Source organism: Micromonas commoda, chromosome 1, assembly GCF_000090985.2.
Source record: "Micromonas commoda chromosome 1, complete sequence".
Classification (NCBI taxonomy): domain Eukaryota; kingdom Viridiplantae; phylum Chlorophyta; class Mamiellophyceae; order Mamiellales; family Mamiellaceae; genus Micromonas; species Micromonas commoda.
The window spans coordinates 1,062,379-1,079,113 of NC_013038.1; the positions used below are offsets into that span (position 1 = coordinate 1,062,379).

A 16,735-nucleotide genomic window follows, 5' to 3' on the forward strand; every position below is an offset into this window, starting at 1 on the left:
CGTTCGTAACTAGACTATGTTAAAGCAATATAAATGGACGAGCAACGGGAATTTAATGCATGATCTTGCTCTAGTCTTCCATATGTACGGCCCAACCCCGCTTAGCTCGGCTTATCTCGTATCTTCGTTCGTTCGTTCGTTTGTTCGTACGTATTCTGGATTTCAGGCAGCTGTGGACATCCCGGAGGGGAAAATTTTTCAGAACGATATTTTCAGAACGAAAATTTTCAGTTAACTCGTCATTCTTGAGTTAATCCTCCCTTACGGTATTATTATTATTATTATTATTATTATTATTATTATCTCCGGGGTGTCCACACCTGCCTGAAATCCAGAATACCTTGCAATTGTTTGGTACGTACGAAGAGTTTATTTATTACATGATGTTATAGACTATGGAATATCTACATTATTCTGCTTCGAACGAAGGTAGTCTACCTTCGATCCTATTCGAAGGTACGTGCGAAGGTACAAACGAATCGAAGGTACCTTCGTAACTTTGAAACTGGTGAACAGAAAGTTGTCGTGCTTCCTCAAATAATATATAGCGACTTGCTTGAAACTCGACTAAGTTCCCTTCGTTGGCGTAAGTTCAACGTGCACAATGTCTCGCCTGTCAAGGCATTAGACCGATCACTTTCTTCTGGCATTGTTTCGTGGCCCATCCGATTAAGATTTCTGGGAAGTCTTTCTGAGAACAACCTGGCACTCAAACGCAACTCTGAAACGCCGACTCACCTGGATTGGAAGGAAAAGCTTAAACTCTTGCGGTAGCTCTTCTTCAGTATACAGACGATCTGAAAAATATATGCGCCTGATGCGGCAATTTGCATGAATTTGGACACGGAGCGTTTCGATGTAATTTGTTCCTGATGGATTAATTAATTAGTTCCATAATTAGTCCCAGGGCGGTTTTTAACCAGAAAAGCAGGGGAATTTTGCCTACCATAAGCTCGCCGTGTGAAATCGGAAAGATTAAACTGAATCTGATTCCATCCTTCATCAAGTCGCATAGGCATGGTACAAATGAAAGGTTTCACGCGAGTTGTCGACTGCGATGCCGGGGCAATTTGAGAAGAAGTCTCCGCTTAGATAGTTTTTCTTGGCGGCAGCCAGACTCACCTGGTAGTTGGATGCGCGAAATCTGCGGCGGACATTCTTATCATCCAATACCTAAAGCGGCAACGAATTAAAAGTTACCAGAGGTAATCTTGCACTCGTTGAAAGATGGAGGTGTGCATTCTACAAATCGTGAAGACGCGTCCAGTGTTGGTCAAACCTGTACTTCAAAAGAAAAGTATTTTTTCAAGTTTTTTATGATCATGACCAAGAAAGGAAGCTTTATTCCTAAGGTTTGCTTTTCATCTCCAGGGCATGCGATGAAGATGGTAGACACCTGTGATGTGCCAAACATCATGGAGCGGGATTACGAATGCAGGAGATCATTCTTACATTCGTTCCCATTATTTCGAGAACAGATGACTGGATATCCTTGTCAGTTATTCTTCTGATGTGGCCATTCCGGCATTTTTTGTCCCAAATTTGGAGCGGTTGGCTTCCGATACTGTACAGGATGGAAAGGAATCCACTCTGCAGGCGAACGTTACATCACGTTGGAGTTTACGGTTCGAGACCCCAAAGCATCGAACATGCGGTTGGTTCGCTCACCTGGAATGTATTTTCTGCACACAAGGAAGCAAACGGATGAAGACTGTCAGTCGTGAGAAGAAGGAAGGAAAAGTCCTTCGACAAGGCACGACCCATAGCATCACATTCGAGCGCACGAGTGAGAACAATTGCAGCAATACTTACTGAACATCGCGTCAAAGTTAGGCTTCGTCCCAACGCGAATGGTGTCTTTTGAGAGTCTGACGGACGTGACTGACACAAATTGCGCTTTGCTTGAGACGGGCCGGAAGTTCGAATAGGTCCCAGTGGTGCTGTTGACGTGGGGCTCTTCTATAGCGTCACTGATTTTCTAGCTTATTCAAGAAGCGCCGCGGCCAGCTTTCTGATGACCAGGAAATCGTTGTCGTTTGGGTATTCCGTTCTCGGTTGGGAAGTCCTCGTTCTGAGAAAGAGTTCGTGAACTTAAAATCTGCCAAAACAGGCATGGTCTCTGAGACTATGTACACGATTTACATGAGTAACTCGCGTGATGACGTTCACTGGTATTTTGTCATAGATCGTAACGCCTATGTTCTCACGCAAATGTGTAATACGCGGGTTATCATTATTAATCTTTCTTGAATTAATATGATATGAAAAAAGTGTCACACCCTACCTGTTGAAATTCAGAATATCACCATATATTAAAAAGTACTGGTTTCGTCAAAACCATTTTGCTCAAAATTGCAAAAAATTGCTAAAACCAAAAAAAATCGAAATGCGGCGTTAAACCCAACGATTTTTTATCCTTCGTACGGTCTCGTACTTATTACCATAGCAATTTTCGTTGTAATTTTCAAAATTGCTATATGAAGGTATTTATGATGTATCGAAGATAAGTGGAAGATATATAGTGATGGTATTATATTGATATCATATGAAGGTATTTATATATAACTTCATATATATGAAGGTATATATGGGTATATGATATTAAAAAATAACTTATTATATGATAATATGATGAAGGTAAATTTTTGCTAGATTTAGCAATAATTTACGAAGATACGAAGGTAGAAACGAATAATGAAGGTTCGTATCTATACCTTCGAACGAAGGTGGCAAATAAAATGGTTGTTCCCGTGACAATATGTGCAGTACTTGAGCTGACGAGAAACCCTACTTGAGGTTCACTCGCCTGCCCTATCCTGGCACGCATATTTCCGGCTACCTGTTTGCCGCGATGGCGCGACGACCAGCGAAATGCTACCGCGTGATAAAGAACAAACCTTATCCCAAGTCCAGGTACTGCCGCGGCGTCCCCGATCCGAAAATCCGCATCTATGACGCGGGAATGAAGAAGTACTCGGTGGATGCGTTCCCCACTTGCGTACATCTCGTAAGGTAAAGCCCAGGAAGGGATTTACTCTCCCCTTCTCCCCTTCCCCATTTTCCCCTGCATATTTTGACATGTCGACATGCAACGCGAATTGCTCGCGGCGCGATGTTCATTATCGACACGCGGCCGCACGACGCCTCGGCGAGTTTCTAGGGTTTTGTCAAGCTCACCGTGCAGTCGAAAGACGCGTAAACTACCGCTGCGTCACTGGTTGTTCGCGTGCGACATCGAGGCGAGACCTCAAGATCTTCACTTTTTTCCCGGCTTACATTTTCAACTTTTCAATGAAGTGCTGCTTATGCACTATTCTCGCGCGGTGAAACTTGCACATCGAAGCCCTACTTGGTCTTCTTTCTTCATCCGCGGTGGTTATCTTTCACGCTCGAGCAGATCCACGACTGATTTCGTAATCCAATTCGCCTTTCAATTCACAGTTTCGAGAAAGAGCAGGTTTCTTCCGAAGCGATGGAGGCCGGCCGCATCGCAGCCAATAAATACATGGTGAAGAACGCTGGCAAGGACCAGTTCCACCTCCGTGTTCGCCTCCATCCCTTTCATTGCCTTCGCATTAATAAGATGCTCTCATGCGCCGGAGCGGATCGTCTCCAAACCGGCATGCGCGGCGCTTTCGGCAAGGTGCAGGGTACCGCGGCGCGCATCGCCATCGGTCAGATCATGCTCTCCATCAGAACGAAGGATGTGCACGGCGCAAAGGCTGTTGAGGCCTTCCGCCGTGCAAAATTTAAGTTTCCTGGTCGTCAAAAGATAGTTACCTCCCGCCAATGGGGATTCACCAAGTTCACACGTGAGGACTACGTCGCTTGGAAACAGGAGGGTCGTATTCAGCCTGACGGTGTGAATGCAAAGCTTTACGAGAACCACGGTCGGCTGGAGGCGCGTCCTACAGGTACTCTGTTTCTTCAGCCCGCTCGCGTTTACAAGGACCGAGTCGGGGCCTAATTTGATTACATAGCGACATTTAAAATTGCATCGTCGACATGTATTCTCTCTATCATCAGTGCCGAAAACAAAACCCACATCTTACGCTTCGCGGCAGTTCAACGCGGAAATCTCAATAACTGACCAGACTGGTAGCTTGCCGTAGTAGATCACTACTATTTCGAAACTTATTTATGATATCATATGATATATCAAATCATACCATACATACGAAGTAAGGTATTATGAATTTCAACCTACCAGGCGTGACGTTTTTAATATGAAGATATAAATACGATATATGGATATTTAAACTTATTCGGCATAGCCGATCTTAGACGACCCCAACTTCCCAAAATGTAACAATCACCTGGTATCGTTTATCAAGTAAGGTCGAAGGTCTATTCGTCCCATACATTGTTGACATTTTTGACACCATTAAATCAAGAACGTAGGGCTAGCGCTACATATATATTATAGTTGTCGCCATTTTTGATTTTTTAGCTCGAGAATCTTGAGTCAGTGTCCCTTATAGTTGTCACACGATGTTTACTCATATAAACGAGTATTTAAATATGGTTGGATATTTATTTACATATTTTATTTTTATTAGTACGAACGATGTTAAACTAGTGTTAAACTATATATACGACAGTATCGTGCGTATACGTATACACGCATGCCTCCTCGGCATGCCGACCACCCACAGGACGAACGATTACACCACACCATCACTCGCACTGACGAACGGTTCGACCTTTGGAGATTTATTATTATTACAGTATTTTATTACACATACAACTCACAAACATATATATCATACCTTCGTATATATTATAATATGTACGTAAATTTGGGACGAGGAAACCAGTTCACTGGTGACGAAGTCACACATTGAGTTTAAAGGTCGCTAAATAAATATTTCATAACACATACAGATTGAATATGTACACATACATGTGATATGATATGATAACACTTAGCAAGGTCATATATATGAGGGGTATTGCGTGTCTCTCGATTTTCTAATATTTTACCGGTCATCAGCTACGCCGACAGACTTGGGGACGGACCCTCATGAAATCACGTTAACCCTTTGTCGGTTGGTTCGACCCCTGGAGTATTCGCGTTATCGCTCGTTCAACTAAAGCCGGTGCTCATAAGTTCAATGAGATCGACTTTTGTTCTTCAGCATCACGATCTCGGCTTCCAAGGTCTCGATCCTGTCTTGCAATAGTTTTTTCATGTTGTTGCTGTCAGATAGACATGTCATGAGTGTTTCCCTTTCGACCTCAAACCTATGATATCGCGCTTGCTCCTCATGCCGAGCTGTCTGAAAGAGCGTTCGTGTCTGAGCTTCAAGTTCAGCCTCAAATGCTTCCCTCGCCACCCGTTCTTCCTGCAACTTTGCGAGAGCATTATCGCGAGCCTCGTTCGCCTCAGCCACTGCTCGTGCGGCACAAGTTTCTGCCATAAATTTGATCGCATCCCGGTTCAAAATATATTCTTGACTCCGAACGTCGTCTTGGGCTGTTTTTATCTCGCCCCTCCTCATGTCTTCATTCTTGTTCAACGAGCCATCAGCGAATCCCTTCTCTTCGGCAATTTTCACTGAGTTCATATCTGCATTTTCTTTGTCAATCTTCTCTTGATTTCCTAATGTCATTCCCATGGTTGATCCTGAAAGTAAGCCCCACTTATCGTCGATGCCAACTGATTTAGATAACTCAGTCTCAAAGATTCGCGCCAGGATCTGCGCATACTGGTACACCTGATGTCCGGGTTGATTGTACGTCCAGGCGTTGTAAAAGACCTGTCGAACATCTGTGACAAATTTTAAGGCGCCGTGCCCAGAGTTTTCAGTGTTGTAATCACCAATATCATATTTGGTAGCAATAGTTCCAAAGTCCATAGGAGTCTTGATAACCTCATAGTAGTCCTGCACGCCCCAATACTCCGCGTCCACTGGCTCATTGAAAGGCCAACTCAACCTGTTGTTCATCAGTTTTCGTAGAATCTTCGGGAATGGATCAAGCGACTTGTTAGGTGTTGACGAAGAGACAATGCGCTGTGTATCCACATCAAAGCCGCGTCCGTGACGCGATTCCTCCTCATCTCCGTCTCTCAGAGCAGTTTGTTTCCTCCTTTTGTTAGCGGGCTTCATCTTTTCATGTTTCTTTGCACCATTCTGCGTTTTTCTTCTTGCGGAAAGAGCTCGTTTCATACCTGTGCCAATTCCAGCGAGCCTCACATTTTGCACCCCGAAATAATAGTCGTTCATACATTTTTCGATGTATTTCTGGCATTTTGAGTAGGCAATATCCGTTGTGTTGAATGTCTGTTTATTGTGTGTGGGCTCCAAGCAATCTGCCTCCACAACTCCCAGCAGGTCCTTCATCATGGTGTTTACCTGTAATTGAGCACCAAAGCGCTGATACATTCGGATTAGTCGATTTTTATTGTACATGTGAAATCCACAATGCTTAGTCCTTCCTGGAGGATCCTGGTATCCAACATGTATAACGATTGGAAATGTTCGCTCATCTGGAATGCCTTTGGGAGTGTATGGATCAAATCGGTAATACTCAACCTGAAGACGCTTGATCGGGCACCGCGGTACAACCATCTCACCACGAAGTGCGAATGTGACTGTTGGCCTTAGGTACAGGATTTCCATGTATGAGCGAAAGCTGTAGTCTTCCGGCACGTCGAGTGTCATCTGTTGTCCTGCTCTATATTGTTGATAAATAGGTCTGCGAGAAGACGACCGTATTCCTTCTTCAGAGATCATACCGTCAGCTTTTATGCGAATGTCCAGTGGGTCGTGGTCAAAGTCAAGTTCTGGTGTGCGCTTCAGGTTAAAGAGAACGATCCGTGTCCCTGTTGAAGTCTTAATCTTTTCAAGTTCATTGAGGAGTTCGGATTCTGTTTTAAGGAATGTATAGCGCTCAATAATGCCCATGTTTTCTTCCCAAACTGAAATGTCCAAGGGCTCTCGGGAAACATAGGACTTCTGTCCGTGCACCATCTCTACATTCCAGGTAAACATTGGGATGAGAATATCATCAGCATCAATGTCTCGAAGGAACGTCGTTGAGAGGAGTGCGGCAGATGCTTCACCTTTTTGGCGTGTCAGGATGAGCGCATCATTTGCCAAGCGCATAGATCCTGATTTGAATCCTATTCCGAAGCGTCCTACGTTCCCTTTCGCGTGTTCCTTGCTGCTGAATCCAAACGAAATCATACAGTGCAGGCTATCCCTGTTCATCCCAACTCCGTCATCTTGAACGGTAATGGCGATATTGCCAGATTCAACTTCGTATGCATCGACTTCGACTTTACTTGCTCCGCATTCTTGATCCTGGGCGCTGCTTGAAAGGAAAAGGGGCGGCATAAGCACACGACTTTCGAAGGTGCAAACACAGAACAGGCTTTTTGCAGCGCAAAAAATCATCATAAAACGCGTTAAAACATTTCTATTTTGCTGGGTTGCACGTACTTGTCCAATAGCTCTGCCAGTGCTCCAAATGGCCAAACATGGCTCGTGGAATTACCTGTTTATCGGCACAGTTCCTTGCGTAAGTCGATTGATTTATAGTTGTTCGACTCTCGAGATCCAATTTTGCCGGATGTGATTGAACGGAGGAGCGGGGAGTCAGGACGGGTCTTACTCTCGAGCATGCGCGGGTGGCTTTTCGAGTGCTGCAACACTGCTCTATTGAACTCGGGCGCCGCAGCAAGCTGCGTTGTCCTTTCTAGAGCATCGCACGTGGCAACGAGTGCATCGTTCGGGGTATCATAGCCGGACATAACGATCAGAGCAGCAAGTATTCCTCGAGGTTTGTGCTGCGGTTGGTGCGTGGGTGAAAAGTCAAGAACATAATTCTCCCAGTATAAATAACACGAACCAAGCCGCAAATATGGACCAAATATCGTCTTTATTTGCGCATCTTGCTCATCATGTTAAAAACCGCTCCTGGCAGCGCGTGGCACGCATCAGGATCTATACGGGGAAATTAACTCAAGGATGACAATTCCTGCCCCGGGGCCCAAAAAAAATCCGTAACACACGTACAAACTCATCGTCTGATTTTATAGACTAATGAGAAACTAGGTATTTACCACGTACAAACTCATCATTTATAATTATCATATCATGTCATATATAGTTACATATATTATTATTATTTATTTCACCATTTCGTGGTGTTATTTGATGTTATTTGCAAATTCAAGTTATCGTAAGGGTGGCCCAACCTGATTGAAATAATCACGTACTTCGTGCGAATGAAGGTCCCTCGTAAAATAAAGCTTCATTCGTAAGAAATGTTATCGTCGATGGTAAAATTAAATAGACTTAGGTGCAAGCCGAGGGTTTGGTAGCGGCCTGGATAGGTTTCTCTTTCGCACTGAACGGCGGACAAAGGTTTTGACGACGACCATGCAGCTCATTTATCTACCTCAATCACTCGATGCACGCAGCTCTTATGGCGTGCGTGCATTTCGATCCCATTTCGCCCGTCCTGTTGTCTTTGTGCCCCGCCGCCCCCGTCTTCCACTGTTATCAGTAAAGGCAGCGAAGGACCCAAGCGGCCCGAAGGTCGCGATCGCGGGTATTTCAGGTGCAGTTGGCCAAGAATTCATCCGGGTAGGTGATGTAGTCGTTTGTCAGCAAATTTTGGCTAGCTTTCCGTCACTTTTCAGCCGCTCATCCGACTCAACGCATTTCTCCTCCCTCAGGTGCTTACCGAACGCAATTTTCCATACAGTGAGATAAAAATGCTTGCCTCGTCAAGGTGAGAAGAGAGTTTTTGGCATCGCAGTTCAATCAAACTTGATACTCGTTTCCAAACGTCTTTCTTACAATCTCATCAATTTTAAACGTGCACGAATGAAGATCTGCCGGTAAAGAGGTTGAATTTGATGGTGAAACTTACGTAATCGAAGAGCTAACAGAAGACTCCTTTGATGGCGTTGATATTTCTCTTTTTTCTGCGGGTGGATCTATTTCCAAAAAATTCGCACCTATCGCCGCTGCTAAGGGTTGTTTCGTGGTGGATAACTCTTCTGCTTTTCGGATGGCTGATGGTGTGCCCCTGGTAATCCCAGAAGTCAACCCTGAGGCAATGGCAGACTACAAACTTGGGAAAAAGAAAGGCGGTATTATAGCAAATCCGAACTGCTCAACTATAATCGCTCTAATGGCTGTGACTCCAATCCATCGCGCCGTAGGGGTGAAACGTATGATTGCATCAACATATCAAGCTGCATCGGGCGCTGGTGCTCTCGCTATGGCCGAGCTTGAGCAGCAAACCCGTGACGTGCTGAACAATGATCCCGTCACGATGAATATATTTTCATGGCAATACGCATTCAATTTGTTCTCACACAATTCTCCGATGACTGAAAACGGCTATAACGAAGAGGAAATGAAAATGGTGAAAGAAACTGCGAAGATTTGGGGCACTGATGCCGTTTCTATTGCAGCTACATGTATTCGCGTCCCTGTAATGCGGGCGCATGCTGAAAGCATTAATCTTACCCTCTGCTCTGAACTCGATGAACAAGATGCAAAGGCTATCCTAAGCAAAGCTCCAGGTATCAGCATAATCGATGACCGCGCGAATAATCGTTTCCCTACCCCTCTCGACGCATCGAACAAAGATGATGTCTTTGTTGGTCGGATTCGTCAAGACATCTCACAGCCAGGTAAGTCCGGGCTAGAGATCTTTGTCTGTGGTGATCAGATAAAGAAAGGCGCCGCGCTCAACGCTGTGCAAATAGCTGAACTTATCCTATGAGCTATGTAAGCAAACAGTGCAAAAACCCGAAGACGATCCATTCGACTTTGCTTTAGGTGACATTTGTTCTTTGTGCGAAGAGGCTTTCGGTTTTGCGCTTTCACATACATAGACAAAAGACTTTGACCTGGCATCTTTTATGTTGAACCGGGCGAAAGTTACGCGAAGATAGCTTATACGAAGGTAATAAGAGTACAAGTGCTTTAAACACCTGGTCAATACTGTTTTCGCTGATTATCACTCCCTAAAAGTCTAGATAATTTGTCAAAGAATCTGAGTTGTGCATGGAGGCATTAGTATCGCGAAGGCAGAAAAATGGCCTCATTTCAAGCCTGCTTCGCATTTTACGATGTCGGCATGGTCGGAGCACGCCTAACAAAAAATAAGCTCATGCAGACCAATTTTTGCGCACAGAAAAAGAAAGGTTGGCAATCTGGAAAATCTGTGAGCAGGGAAAATGTTGACGTGAAAGAAATATTCAGTGAGCGAAATCAGATGCACAGGACGAAGCAATCATGATAGATATTCAAATGTAATGATAACTTTCCCCACAAGAGAATACAAATGAAAGATTCAGACGCGGCGAGGCTCTATAAAATGTTGTGACTCGCGCAGAAACCGACAAAGGAAATGGATCCATATTGCCGAAGTTTTGTGAACTCACAAACGGTGAAAATCACAGGTAGTCTGTTGATGGCGGCCTTTCATAAAAGAAATTTGTTCAACACATTTTGCTTTGTTGCTGTTTCGCTTTGCTGGGGGAAAATATCAAGCACTCGTACGTCTCGACAAATTCAGGCCCCTACAACACAAGCCTCACCAGAAGCTAGCGAAAGCTCATTGAAAATCGTGTGGAAGGTTATCATCAGGACTGTTACTTTTGTGAGATGCCATATTTAACACAGAGTAATTATTGTAAGCGTTCATCCTTTCTGTTACAGGCACGATGCTCGAAACGTCATGCACTTCGATTCGCGTCTGATGAGTGCGCGTCATTCCTGCATCAACTTTAATGGGCTCGCCGATTGCCCCGATTGCAAGCCCCGCATACCAGCGATAGTTGACAGGATCCTGCTCTTTCCATGGATTAAATATCGCTCGATCCAGAAACCCATCTTCTTCAGCCGAACACAGATTACGAACGTACACAGTGCAACCTGTGCCGGTATCAACTCCGGTATCGTTTTGAGTTTGAAAATAAACTCTATCTATAGCCTTTTTCAGGTGGAGCGGGCCCTGCTTGTTTAGCTGTTTAGAGAACCGTACTCGCGATTTCGACTCGTGGAGTTTGCTGTCGATGTATAGACAATCATTGAAACCAACATAATTTGCAGAAGGATCTTCGATATCGGCAACTGCTATGTGATTTTTCAGGGCAAAAGAGTATTTGAGACGACGGTCTCCGGTATTCTTCACAGTCAGAGAGATATCCAACGCAGAGTGGTGCAACGCAATTTCCATGACAATGTGAAAGCCGTTATTCCAAACTGCGCGCGTGGCCTCTGAGTCAGCAGTTTCGATGATGACGTATGGATACTCTCCCTCGGTATCTTCATATAGCCCCGTCTGCGCGATAGTCCAGTTCGCAGTTTTGGTAAGTCCATCGGTCGGTAAAAGTTTTTTGCCTGGTGGAGTACCAGCTAGCTGGTGTTCTCCACCATATTGTGGAAAACAAAGTGAGGTGCCCCAATCACTCAATGCGTCTGAAGCCAAATCTGTGCCGTCGGGGGTATAGAAAACCTCGCCGCCATTTGCGAGTACCCAAGAAAGAATATTGCCTCCACGCAGATAAACGTCGCAAAAGCTACCACCAGGGTGGGTGAGGTTGACTTTTGGAATTCCGCAGCGGCCGTCCGTCACACGAACAGATCCCGGGATGGAAAATTCCCGGTGAAGCGACAATGTTTCTGTGCTATCGACAATTCCGACATCACTAATTAACACGATGATATTAAAAGGCGTCAGTGGCAATGGTGGAGTGGGAACCGTGAACAGTGGAACCGTGAACAATCGAACGGTGCGACAGGGCACACGTGAGTTTGACGAGTACTTACCTGCTCAATCCGTCGACATCCACGCCAATCTCTTGTAAGCCAAGATTTTTAATTGATGATAACTCGTTGTCCACATCGGATCCACCAGTACTGTTCGCAGGATATCCAGAACGTCGCGCGACCAGATGTCTGCCACGAACACTGCCTCTAAGGCGGCGGGACGAGTCTTCAAGATGGAACCGTCGAACCAGGACATCGCCCGGGTTGACATTTTTACGACCAGATCTTGAATCACATATGCAGCTACTGATGCGTTTGCGGTAGGACTCGGTCGGCGTTTGAGATTGAATCTGGGGGAAGCCAACAGTCGCCATCATGCAGAATCGGCGCAGTGCTTTTCCGTCAACCATCGTTCCGAAACCGTGACTCAGGACAAAGGTGGAACAAAAATCAAGCACATTTTGGATTTGGACGCAGCGTCGACCTATTAAATTGCGTGATTTTGAAAGGAATGTCTCACCCAGGCGTGTTTTTTTGTTCCTCCTGTACTTATCAAATTTCATGATTTCAAAGCGTGATTTCAAAGCTTAAGAGGTGTAGCATTACGTGGGAGCTTCATTCGGCGACAGTGAAATACCACTATCATACTTTATTTTGTTTTACTTTTCCATGAGGTGGAGGCTTAAGTACACTTTCGTACCATGATATTCGACGATTCTGGATTTCAATCAAGTGTGCACCATTATATTATTAGTTAAGTTATTAATTAATGTCAAAATCTTAAACTAGTCTTCCATACGTACGGCCTAACTCCGCTTATCTCGGCTTATCTCGTACCTTCGTACCTTCGTACCTTCGAAGGTACCTTCGCATATGGGGAATCTTCTGGTTCATTAACTCAAGTACCTTCGGTAACGAAAATATCATACCCTAACTAAATTATCATATGATAACTAAACTAAATTAACTAAACTCGATTGTCCAAACTTGATTGAAATCCAGAAAATATTTATTACACTTTTATTACCTTATGATATTAAGGTATTTTAATATTATAAATATCTAGCTTATGATATTACAGTCTTATTACGAGGTCTATTACGGATTTTTCTTTTTAACTCCATCGTCTATCTATTAAGGACAGGGGTGTAGTAATTATTTAATGAACCGGCCTTTTCGAAAATCAGGCTATTTGCCCACAGGAGAACGAACACGCACACGTACCCACTCGCGGAGAAATTAATCAAGCGAAGCGCAACCTTCGACAGCTTTTTTTACATCCTCGGGCAGCTAACGAGGAGCCCGACAAAGTTGTCGAGCAGATTTTTGATTCACCCCCTAGCTATCGAGCAGTCCGCGCCTCCCGCGGGACCAAACGATGAGGCGGATCTCTGCGTCATGAAGCACTTTCTCAAAAATCGGCTCGACAACTTTGAAGGGACAGTCGTGGGCAACGGGAAAATGAAGATTTTGAGTTGTTCAGATAAAACACCGCGGCTGAATTTCTCCGCGAGTGTGCACGTATGCGGACCGTATGCGCAAATCCACTGATTTTCAAAAGGCCGGTTTATCAAATATTACTACACCCCTGTCCTTAATTGACTTCATAGCGACTGAGTATTTTGTATGCCAGACTAATAGTTAGTCTAGTCAGATGTATAAATGGTAACAGTGTCACTCATTTTTTTAGCGACCCTTACCTGTGGAACACTACTGTATATGGACATTTGAGACGTTGTGAATTTGAGAACGTTGATATAGGGCTCCGTATACATGTCCAGTTCACCTGGTATCGTTAACCAGGAGTCGAGGTTTGATTCTCCGTACATTGTACTTTCGTAGACATTTTTATACGACGTTGGACGATTCCACCCGCCTCAACGACGATCACGCACGCGCTCCGACGCGCCGCGCGTCCCATCTCGAGATAACTCGTCATTCTTGAGGTAATTCTCATACGGTATTATGATACGAAGGCATTATTTATTTGGGACGAGGAACGCCAGTGACGAAGTCACATTTAGTACCACATTCTACCCCAACTTTTTTCGAACTATGTCACATTTTATTCGTCTTCTGATTGGTCGAGAGCTCGATCCTTTGCAAAAGTCATAGACTAAACAACCGTACGGTCGTCATTTGTACTTTATTGCAGACTAACAAAACATTGCGACGCCTTCCGTGTCTTTGGACGACGATTGTTCTGCGGGACGTCGTTATCGTTGCGCTTGGCGTGCACGTAGTCGTCGTCCTCACACGCACGCCACTTGTGAACGAAGAGTCGACGTCGAAGTTGACCGATGTATCGATGAAAATTCAGCTTCAAACCATGGATAAGTAGCCCTTCTCAATGCGTCTTTCACCGAGGCTTCACCGAAGCTTCATCGAGACTCGTCCCAAATCAGCCTCCCGGAACCGAACGTTCCTGTTCATCAGACTCACAGGTAGGGAGGCACCTACGGATGATACGAAACGTATTTTTTTGTCACGATCGAAGGTCTAGCTAGATACGAACGAAGGTACGAAGGTACCTTCGTAATATTTTATTCGACCTTTTTTGATTTTTAGCTCGAGAACCTTGAGTCAGTGTCCCTTATAGTTGTCACACCATGTTTACTCATGAAGGTACGAACGAAGGTCCGAACGAAGGTACGAACGAAGGTACGAATGAAGGATATTTTATTATAAACAACTAACAGTATAGTATACACACACATACATACCTACAGACGATTCGACCTTTATTTGGAGAATTATTATTATTATTATCTCCGGGGCGTTCACATACACCTGCTTTAATCCAGAAAACCTTCGTATCATATTCTCGTCTCGATTTGATGAAAAGTAAAAAATATCCGCAAGATGGTCACAGCCAGGGTGTTACAGAAATCCTCACCGGGTCCACCCAGTGCGGAAAAGCCAACACGCGCATTTAGAGCTGAGGACGACATAATGGTTGAGAATGAATCCGAGTCGCTCCCCCGCATTGAAGCTTTCGCGACTCGTCCAGTAACGACTCGCTCTGGCTTCCTCGATACGCCGAGTTCGGACTCGAAATCCGAATTTGCGTACACGGGCGGAACACTCGAGCGCGTGGTGTTCATCACACCGGCTTTCATCTCAATTTTGATGATTTCATTCGTAACCCTCTGGGGAGCACGTTTATCACGTGCGTTGACGGTAACTTTCATCTGCTGCTACATTTCCTACGGGTGGGTGAAAGGTATCCACTCCGCCCTTTTCGCGCTCTTCGTTGGTATTCCTCGCTGTCACGCCTATAAGAAAGCTAACTGGCGCGAGCTTGCTAAAAGGGCAGAGCATCAGAGCCCAATTTTGCAAAGAACTTTTGGACCGCACGGTCCCATGTTCAAGCTCAGAAAATCGGACTCGCAACCTGGCAATGATGCCTCTGATGGACGAAAAGTAAAGGAAGGACTTACTGCTCGATTTGACTCGATTGTTCACGTGTGTGTAATTCCAACTTACAAAGAGCCCCTTGGTACTCTTCGAAAGACGATCGACACCCTCAGGAGTCAGACCTGCGCGAGAGAAAAATTAATCGTTTGCATTGCTACCGAAAGTCGTGACCGAGATGCTCCCGAAAAGGTGCGCGCGCTCTTGGCTGAGTTTGGTGACAGCCTTCTTGGTTTCTTTTACACAAGTCATGTGCTCAATCCTGGCGAGGCAGTCGGCAAGTCATCCAATACAGCATGGGCCGTGCGCTGTGTGAAGCACCAGTTAGTAGATGTCTGGGGCTTCGATCTGGAGGATGTTCTCTTAACGATATGCGACGCTGATACATACTTTGATCCACAATTTATGGACTGCCTAGCATATCACCACGTGCAGGATCCAACTCCATACAATACCACATACCAAGGTGCTGAATGTTTCTTTCCGAATATCTGGGCCGTTCCGATAATAGTTCGCATCAAAGCTCTGATTGACTCCGTCGGATTTCTTGGACAACTTTCGAGTCCATTCAGTCACCCGTTCCCGTTTGCAATATACAGCCAATCGCTGCGCACAGCTGTTGACTGTGGTTATTGGGATGTTGACATTATTCCTGAGGACTGGCATCACTTTCTGAAGTGTTGGTTCCGAAGAAACGGAAATTTTCGTGTAGTCCCAATATTTCTATTCATGGGAAACGATGCTATAGAAGATGATAATTGGCTCGCGGCAAACAGGGCAAGATACACGCAGGCAAAGCGGCACGCTTGGGGCGCAATTGACCTTGCGTACATTGTATGCCAATATGTAAGCCGCCGGCACAATATTCCATTTCACAAGGTTTACAAGCTGTTTGTACACGCTGCCGAACATCACATCAGCTGGACACTTTACTGGATCACAGTCATGCTTGGCTCACTTGTAAGCACGCTGGTGAATCCCGAATTGGATACGTTCCCTTTCGGAATCGGTTTGCGCAAACTTGCGGTTTTGTGTTTTCTTCCGATGACGTTCGCGACCACCATGTTCATGATAGGGGACTTTTACATTCGATTGTTTTTGGTCAACGATCGCAGCCATTTTGAAGCAAATGCGGCACCGATGTGGTGGCAAGCCCTTTCTCAGATTCAATGGCTGCTGATGCCTGTTGCTGATCTTTTCTTTGGTTCACTCGCTGGCCTTGACGCACAGTTGCATATGGCGTTCCAACCAACGATGAAATATGAGGTCTCCACTAAAGTTGCCAAGGTGTTGAAGTAGGAAATAAGGCTAAGATAAGATGACCACAGTTACTTTCACCGTTTCATCACCTCGGCCCAGGCCTGTTTAACTATCACTTTGCCAAGATTTTGATAGACGTAGAAGTGCGAAGATAGATAAAAGTTAGGCCAAGTTGATATGAATATCATAAACATTTTGTATCATGACATGAAAACAACAACTTCATTAAAACAATATCTTAAGTGAGCCGCTCAACCGCGCTCGCCGTCCTGAATGGGCCTGAATAGGCGCCATAGGGGAAAAAAACACACGCGACCCAA

General features: G+C 44.9%; 6 protein-coding genes across 6 annotated transcripts; 3 read left to right on the forward strand and 3 right to left on the reverse strand.

The window, feature by feature from the left end:
* Positions 1-350: 350 nt before the first annotated feature.
* Positions 351-2,086, reverse strand: DUF667 (duf667-containing protein). The gene is made up of 8 exons (XM_002507560.1): positions 1,813-2,086; positions 1,669-1,682; positions 1,453-1,590; positions 1,280-1,396; positions 1,123-1,173; positions 947-1,052; positions 739-869; positions 351-678 (listed from the first exon to the last, which is right to left on the reverse strand). The coding sequence occupies exons 1-8, from the start codon at positions 1,817-1,819 to the stop codon at positions 670-672; spliced, it is 573 nt and encodes a 190-aa protein (XP_002507606.1). The 5' UTR covers positions 1,820-2,086; the 3' UTR covers positions 351-669.
* Positions 2,087-2,777: 691 nt separating this feature from the next.
* Positions 2,778-4,247, forward strand: MICPUN_93045 (predicted protein). The gene is made up of 2 exons (XM_002507165.1): positions 2,778-3,012; positions 3,442-4,247. The coding sequence occupies exons 1-2, from the start codon at positions 2,852-2,854 to the stop codon at positions 3,965-3,967; spliced, it is 687 nt and encodes a 228-aa protein (XP_002507211.1). The 5' UTR covers positions 2,778-2,851; the 3' UTR covers positions 3,968-4,247.
* Positions 4,248-4,842: 595 nt separating this feature from the next.
* Positions 4,843-7,198, reverse strand: MICPUN_55225 (bromodomain-containing protein). The gene has a single exon (XM_002507561.1). It carries the CDS (start codon positions 6,411-6,413, stop codon positions 5,112-5,114), a length of 1,302 nt encoding a protein of 433 aa, XP_002507607.1. The 5' UTR covers positions 6,414-7,198; the 3' UTR covers positions 4,843-5,111.
* Positions 7,199-8,314: 1,116 nt separating this feature from the next.
* MICPUN_51542 (predicted protein) lies at positions 8,315-11,079 on the forward strand. The gene is made up of 3 exons (XM_002507166.1): positions 8,315-8,594; positions 8,687-8,742; positions 8,844-11,079. The coding sequence occupies exons 1-3, from the start codon at positions 8,388-8,390 to the stop codon at positions 9,745-9,747; spliced, it is 1,167 nt and encodes a 388-aa protein (XP_002507212.1). The 5' UTR covers positions 8,315-8,387; the 3' UTR covers positions 9,748-11,079.
* Positions 9,887-12,151, reverse strand: MICPUN_55230 (predicted protein; the record flags this gene model as incomplete). The annotated part of the gene is made up of 2 exons (XM_002507562.1): positions 9,887-11,680; positions 11,802-12,151. The coding sequence occupies 2 exons, from the start codon at positions 12,149-12,151 to the stop codon at positions 10,585-10,587; spliced, it is 1,446 nt and encodes a 481-aa protein (XP_002507608.1). The 3' UTR covers positions 9,887-10,584.
* Positions 12,152-14,603: 2,452 nt separating this feature from the next.
* MICPUN_55231 (predicted protein) lies at positions 14,604-16,454 on the forward strand (the record flags this gene model as incomplete). The annotated part of the gene is made up of 1 exon (XM_002507167.1): positions 14,604-16,454. One exon carries the CDS (start codon positions 14,604-14,606, stop codon positions 16,452-16,454), a length of 1,851 nt encoding a protein of 616 aa, XP_002507213.1.
* Positions 16,455-16,735: the final 281 nt, after the last annotated feature.